At 32.2% G+C, this 7,653-nt stretch overlaps 2 protein-coding genes across 3 annotated transcripts; both read left to right on the top strand.

The window, feature by feature from the left end:
* The first annotated feature begins 614 nt into the window (after nucleotides 1-614).
* Nucleotides 615-5,310, top strand: LOC124939251 (autophagy-related protein 18g-like). Of its 2 annotated transcripts, XM_047479741.1 has the most exons (8): nucleotides 615-966; nucleotides 1,138-1,563; nucleotides 1,655-2,092; nucleotides 2,592-2,837; nucleotides 2,924-3,733; nucleotides 3,942-4,090; nucleotides 4,305-4,441; nucleotides 4,749-5,310. In XM_047479741.1, exons 1-8 carry the CDS (start codon nucleotides 793-795, stop codon nucleotides 5,099-5,101), a joined length of 2,733 nt encoding a protein of 910 aa, XP_047335697.1. In that variant the 5' UTR covers nucleotides 615-792; the 3' UTR covers nucleotides 5,102-5,310. The 2 variants fall into 2 exon arrangements, with proteins under 2 accessions (XP_047335697.1, XP_047335698.1); XM_047479742.1 differs by lacking the exon at nucleotides 4,305-4,441 and having other exon boundaries at nucleotides 616-966; nucleotides 4,749-4,913.
* A 284-nt stretch (nucleotides 5,311-5,594) lies between these two features.
* LOC124938759 (histidine-containing phosphotransfer protein 1-like) lies at nucleotides 5,595-6,921 on the top strand. Its single transcript, XM_047479262.1, has 6 exons — nucleotides 5,595-5,878; nucleotides 5,977-6,107; nucleotides 6,187-6,255; nucleotides 6,330-6,401; nucleotides 6,511-6,583; nucleotides 6,668-6,921. Exons 1-6 carry the CDS (start codon nucleotides 5,813-5,815, stop codon nucleotides 6,716-6,718), a joined length of 462 nt encoding a protein of 153 aa, XP_047335218.1. The 5' UTR covers nucleotides 5,595-5,812; the 3' UTR covers nucleotides 6,719-6,921.
* Nucleotides 6,922-7,653: the final 732 nt, after the last annotated feature.

The raw sequence follows: 7,653 nt of genomic DNA, 5'->3' as shown, positions 1-7,653 counted from the left end.
TAAGTTTTAAAAATAATTTATATATTATATATATTATTTTTAATCATTAATTTTTATATTTTATATTTATTAAAAAATAATTTAAAGGTTAAAATAATTTGTCTTTTTTATATATGTATATATTTGTATAGATAAAAATAAATAATATATTATATAATATATATATATATATATAATCGTTAATTATTATATCTATATATATTTATAAATATATATTATATTTTTTAATTATTAATTTTAAAATTTATATATATAATTATTAAATATCTTTTATATATATATATATTGAGTAAGAATGGTTAAAACGTGACGAAAAAATGAAGAGAAATAAAAATATATTATCCAAATAATTAGAAGGAGATTCGTGTAATTTGTCCTATTTTAAATATAACAAATTAATTTATTATGATTTGGATATTTGTTTTTAAAAATAATTGATATTTGTTTTTAAAAATAATTAATATTATTTAAATATAGTATTTAAATAGTTCTCTATAATTATATTAAATATTAGGTTATCTAAAAGACAAACGAATTTAAATAAAATAGTAAGTATAAATAAAATAAGATAATTTTATTCAAAATTTAAATTTATTATAAGCAAAACGGTGAAGAAAAAGAGGGGGGCGCAAGTAGCTAGAAGAACCATATCAACGAAGTATTTGTGATTGATTCAAACATATTTATAATAAATATGGAAGAATCATTGGATGATCAATTAAGATTGCCCATAATCTAGTCTCGCTGCTGCTGAACAGATAGATAGATAGATAGATATCTTGTGTCGCGACGATGAAGGCAAAGTCCAAAACCCGTATGTTGCCTAGTTCTCTGAAGATCATCTCATCTTGCATAAAATCCGTTTCCACAAATGCTAGCACTGTCGTCCGTTCCGCCGGAGCGTCAATCGTCGCTTCTGTTGCAGCAGCAGCAGCAGCCTCCTCCAGTCATGGAACCAAAGATCAGGTTTTGGGCTATTTCTCGTTTCTTTCTTTGTTTTGCCTTAAAAGTTTTAATCAAGTTGTTAAAGAATGAAGAACAGTTTAAGTGAAATTGCACCCTTGATTTGATTTACTATATTGTTTATTATGTGATCAACATGAGCCTAGTTTTGAACTACAATTGTTAAACAAACAGGTAACATGGAGTGGTTTTGATAGTCTTGTGCTGTCTCCATTAATCTCCAAACGTGTTCTATTACTTGGTTATCAAAATGGATTTCAAGTCTACGATTTACAAGATGCTGCTAACTTTACTGAATTGGTTTCGAAGAAGGACTGTGGTTTTGTCAGTTCCATGCAAATCATTCCTGTTCCTTATGGTGGACCTGGATCATCACATCCTTTACTACTAGTAGTTGCAAGGGAGGAAGTAGTAAGCAACTCATCGAATGAGAGCACCCATTTGCAGGGAAATCAATCAGAAAAAAATGACAATTCTCCTACAGCTGTTAAGTTCTACTCTCTTAAGACTAATTGCTTTGTACAGGATTTGAGATTTCGGTCTGTTGTCTGCATGGTTAGATGTAGCTCTAAGATAGTAGCAATTGCTCTTCCAACACAGGTAATGACTATTTCTATTCCTTTTTGAGATCATTGTATTCTTGATTTAACTTCTATCTTATTTTTTTTATCACATTGGTGATTGGTGGCAGATTTATTGCATAGATGCTGTTTCTCTTGTGAACAAATTCAGTGTCCTCACCTATCCCGTGCCTCAATTTGGCGGGCGTGGAAAAATTGGGGTGAATGTTGGGTATGGTCCGATGGCAGTTGGCACTAGGTGGTTAGCTTATGCTTCTGAAAACCCTATTATAACAAGTAAAAGCAGGTTGAGCCCAAAGAATCTTAACCCGTCTCAAATTGTTAACCAGTCGTCTCTTGGTTCTAGCAATAATCTAGTGGCTCATTATGCAAAGGAGTCCAGCAAACATATTGCTGCTGGTTTAATAAACATGGGGGACAAAGGATATCGAACAGTTTCTAGATACTGTCAAGAATTGCTTCAAGATGGGCTAAGTTCTCCCACACCTTCTACTTCAGGATGGAAATTTGGCCGGAATGTGCCTCCAATAGCAGAAAATTCTGGAATGGTTGATTCTTTCTCCCTCGCACATTTATTTTTAAATTTATGAATTTATATTCTGACAATGAGTTCCATATAGTTTAGACTGAATAATTTAAAAATATCAAATGTAAAGAGAATTATTGATTGTGACAATGGAGTGAACTTTTTGCTCTTATGCAACTAGTCTACTAAAAATTTACCAGCAGAACTCTAGTTCCAAGAAAAAGGATATAGCAAAATTGGAAGGTCAACTAGGAAATTAGGTGTCATCCTAAGATTCATACAATTTCCAATTTTTGAATGACCTTCATAGCCCCTTGTTTGTCGTTTTCTGAATTCATGACCCACGCATAGGCGAATGCATAACTTTCATGTTGACTATGGGTTGAATGAGATTTCCATTTCTTTTTTTTTAGCAGTATAATGAGATGAACATATTAATTAGTAATACATGTGTAAGATTTTCCTGAAGAAATAGTATATTCTGATGGTTTTTTCTTTTGAGTGATTAATGTTGATTGCAGGTGGTTGTGAAAGACTTTGTTTCACAAGAAGTTATATCTCAATTTAGTGCCCACACTAGTCCAATATCTGCATTGTGCTTTGATCCAAGTGGAACACTTCTGGTTACTGCTTCAGTCAATGGAACTAATATCAATATTTTTTACATTACACCAACTTACACGCGAAGTGATTCACGAGAACGAACATATGACTGGAGCTCTGCCCATGTTCATTTATACAAGCTTTATCGTGGAATGACATCAGCAGTTAGTATACCTACAAACAAATTAATTGTGTTTCTGATTCATATTTCCAATTTATTTGCTAATGATTTTCTTTTACAAATTTCTAGATAATCCAAGACATTTGCTTCAACCATTGTAGTCAGTGGATTTCCATTATCTCCTCCAAAGGGACATGTCACATTTTTACCCTATCTCCTTTTGGTGGTGAGATTGGATTGCAAACTTCTGATTGTCATAGTGAATCCCCCATCTCCTATCCAATTTTATCTTCACCATGGTGGTCTACTTCAACTTTCTCCATTAACCCGCAGTTGACTTCACCTCCAGCTACTGTTACCCTTTCTGTAGTTTGTCGGATAAAAGACTGTGTTAGTGGAGTGATTAATTCAGTGAGCAATGCTGCTTCATTAGCAGGAAATGGATATATTCCATCTGGTGCAACTACGGCTATCTTTCACAATGCTATAGCGGCTGGTGTTGGAAATTCCCAATCAGAGTCTAATATGTTGGAACATCTTTTAGTGTATTCCCCATCTGGCCATTTAGTGCAATACGGACTCATGCATGTAGTTGGAGTACAATCAAGCAATGGTAGATCGTTATTGCATTCAAATTCACGTGTTCATGCTCAAGATAACAATTTAGAAGTAAAGGTTGAACCGATTGAATTGTGGGATGTTTGTAGAAAATCGGATAGTATAGAGAGGGATGCATCTTTGGAATTTCCCATCGTCTCTAAACAAGAAGCAGGTTTTGAAGTTCGGGAAAATAATTGTGCCCAGTTTAACAGTAATATTGTTGGAAAAAAGTTGTTAAGAGACAATACACTGGATGCTCATGAGAAATCCCACTTGTATCTATGCAATGCAGAGGTGCAAATAAACTCAGGAAGGTTGCCAATATGGCAAAACCGAAAGGTATGTGTGATAGCTTTAATGTAGAAAATAAAATAAACCAACTACAAGATAAAGATGCAATGCTGGTAATGGGATAAACGCAGCACAAACTTAATATTGTGAGAAGTGCTAGAATCATTATCTAATTAAATTTCTGTTTCTTTTACTTTGGATGTCTTTTAAAATACATATATAATTCTTTGATTTTCGATTATTGTCCCTGTTGTAGGTTTCTTTCCAAAGAATGGTTAGTCCAAAAATTAATACTCATGCCGAAGGAGAAAGTGAAATAGAGAAGATCCAATTGCATGGGGTTGAAACGAAAAGGAAGGATTTGTTATCTGTTTTTGATAATCCTCAATGCATCGGTAATGAAGGGTAAGAACAAAATATTTGTGGGACTTCACGTAGTAAGTTTAAGCATCGACACAACTCGGGCTTGTTCACCATTAAAACCCTACTTTTTTATGTTGAAAGAAGGCAATTGTTTTAGTGGGTGTTAGGTGTTGATGTATTTGGAGGTGCATCTAACAACATGATTCAGCACTAGAAAAATAAATGCATTAACCGTTCTTTATGTTCTCTCATGCAGAGTGTTTTTAAGGAAAAAAATTCCCATTACTACTTCACCTCATGTGGCTAGTCAAACAGGTGAGACTGTCATGAAAGAAACTGGTATATGTCACTCAAAACCTGCATCTCTAAGCTCTGCCAAATACTCAAACGCAGGTAACACATAAATGTAGCTGACTGAATAGAACGTATTCGCATGTTCTTTTTTCTTTTTTGTTATATCAATTTTGAACCCAAAATGGAATTTGATTTTCCTAGTTTATACAAATTAGCAGTACTCTTGATGGGTAGGGCATCATTGTCATTCCTTGTGGACTGGTTTACCTTTCTGCTTTATGCATCACTCAGAATTTAGAAATGATGACTATTGCTTGTTGAAATAAGTGGAGCCTACTTGAGTAATATTTACGTCTCTTCCATATGATTTACCTTAGTTTACTCATTGTAGTTCATTTTCATGTAGAATTGAAGTATGCTAAAGAAATTCCAGGACCATCAACAATAATTGAGAATCCCATTGATTTTGATCAAAACAATAACAAGGAGACTATAACACCCTCCAAGGACCATGTAAATAATTTGGACATGCATAAAATATCTTATACTGGGAACGGTTTTGAGACTTCTCCACTGCATCAAAACCTTTCGTCTACCATTACTGAGGTGGTGGTCCCATTAACAGTGACTTTGGATTCAGTCGTGGATCAGCTTTCTGGGTTATCTGAAGTTGTTGGTAGTTTGTCATATGAGAAGAACAATGAGGACAATGAAGAAAGCAACCAGGATAACTTGTTCAGTGGAATGTTTATGGAGTGAAACAAAATGTCTCCAATTGTATATACCAACCACACGTATCTCTGTCGCCTATAGATTTTTCTTTTTGACAATTTCTTATTTTTGTGGAGTTATTTATCGTCCCGTTTTTGCACATAGTTTGGGGGTTTAAATATGGTCAACTCTTGACTTGGTTGTTTCCATGAAACATAATTTCTTTTTATGAATGTGGAAGGAACTAAATTTTGTTATTCTTGTAACTTCTGTCATTCTGTTTGATTAAAATAAACTATTTATGTGGTAGGAAGAGATATACTAGTGTAGGTAGACGTTTATTGAAGAAATCATGCTACATTCATATCTACATCGATTGCTTAAACCAATCTGGTTGGCAAAATAAGAAGAAATCAAGAAATGGTTTACAAGGGTCAATTCATTTGATTCCAACCAAATGTGAGCCATGGGACCAAATATCAAAGGATTAGGGTTGGTGGGGATAGAGAAATTGATTAAATATTGGGACCGTTTGTGATCATTAATGAATGGGGGTAGAGATGGTAAAACCATAGTAGGGAATAAAAAGAGAGACAATTTAATGCTAAAAGATATTCTACCAAATCTGGGTATTCCATATTCCTAAAAAATTTAAGCAACTTTCCATATTCGATTCTTTCTTCACTATATAGATATAGTCCGAAGAAAAAAAAAAGGAGTTCTTCAGAGATCAGAAGACCCATCTCGTCTTTTGCTGCCATGGACATTGCGAATCAGATGTTGCAAAGACAGTATGTTGATTACACAAAGTCGTTGTACCATGATGTTAGTATTTTGTTCTATGAAGGGTTTTACTTGGATTCTTCATCTCTTTTTATTTTTTGTTTCTAATTTATGATGGGTTTGATTTGTATTCTCTGAAGGGGGTCTTGGACGATCAATTCTCCCAGCTTCAGAAATTGCAAGATGAAAGCAGCCCAGATTTTGTAGTCGAAGTTGTTTCGCTCTTCTTTGAAGATTCAGAGAAGATTCTGAATAACTTGGCTCTTGCTTTGTGAGGATCACTTATCTTTTTCCTTTTTTTTGTTGTTGAAATCTCTACATGTATATGATTGGGTTTATGGGTTTTACAGACAACAACAGATTGTGGACTATAAACAGATTGATAGTCATGTTCATCAGTTCAAGGGTAGCAGTTCAAGGTCAATCTTTGTCTTCCATAGATTAATAATAATGTGTTGATTGTTTGCTGATAATGGTTTACCTGTTTAAACAGTATAGGTGCCCAAAGAGTGAAAAATGTATGTGTTGCATTTAGAAATCTTTGTGAAGAAAAGAATCGTGAAGGGTAAGTCAATTTTAGGGTTATTCATGTTTTGATCCATATATGAACATAAGTTTGGTTCTTGTGAATCTTCTGTTTTGGATGAGAATGAATTGAATTATGATTTGTGCAGATGTGTGAGGTGTCTGCATCAACTGAAGAATGAATACATTCTGGTGAAGAACAAGCTTCAAACTCTTTTTCAGGTATGTGTGTACTAAGTTTCAAATTGGAGATTGGACTAAAAGTCTTTTGTTTTGCTAATCATATGTTTTGTTGTTTATTTTTAGCTAGAGCAAGACATATTGGCTGGTGGTGGATCGATTCCTGTGATGGCATAGACATTGGCAAAATAGGTTATGAAAAGGGGGGATTGAAGTATAGACTGAGTTTTCTAGGTGTATTTTGTTCTTCTTGTATGAAAAGTGTTTTATTTTATTTGTGGTAGGTTATGAATTATGATGATGAGTAGCTAATATGTGTTAATGGATGGGGGATAATGTTGTAGAATTTATCTTAGCTTTTCAATATTAATTATTACTGTTTTTAATAACTTATTTGTCTAATGTCAATGCATATATATAATAAATCAAACATTCCAACTAGAGATCACAATTGGCTTGTTGGATGCGAGGAACCATTCACCATCTTCCGTTTTACTTCCTGAATTTTTTTTACTATAATTCCAGTTTAGTTTAAGGGTACTTTTTATATCATATTCTTAAAAAAAATTATGTATATAATAAAATTTTATAAATAATTTTTTTAATATAATACATATTTGTTAATATATTAAAAATTTATATTATTATAAAAAAAAAAAAATTTAAAATTTTTATAAAATATAATAAAAAAATAAATATGTTGGTGATTTTATATATTTAATTGTGTTTATAAATATTTTTTATTTTAAATTATTATTTTTTATTTTATCATTATATATTAATATGTTATAAATATTTTTATAAAAGAAAAATTCACCCTAAAAAAATGATGCAATCGTTACTTTTTATATAATCAAGAACTTGTCTCTGTCTTTCACCTAGACATAACAATGAGGATAAGGCTTTAAATTTTGTGTTTGTACTTTAGCACGAACTAGACAAGTGGAAGGAATGTTACTATCAATTGAAATTTTAAATAATATATTATTTTATTAAACAATTTCCATTTTGAAAAATTTAATAAAATATTCAAATAACCTAAAATTAAAACAAGCTCAAAGTGATTAACATTATTCATTTTGTTTGTGATTGAATTTATTTTACAATGATTT

Source organism: Impatiens glandulifera, chromosome 5, assembly GCF_907164915.1.
Source record: "Impatiens glandulifera chromosome 5, dImpGla2.1, whole genome shotgun sequence".
Taxonomy (NCBI): domain Eukaryota; kingdom Viridiplantae; phylum Streptophyta; class Magnoliopsida; order Ericales; family Balsaminaceae; genus Impatiens; species Impatiens glandulifera.
Note: the sequence above shows the minus strand (reverse complement) of the source record. Positions and strands in the feature narration are given on the sequence as shown.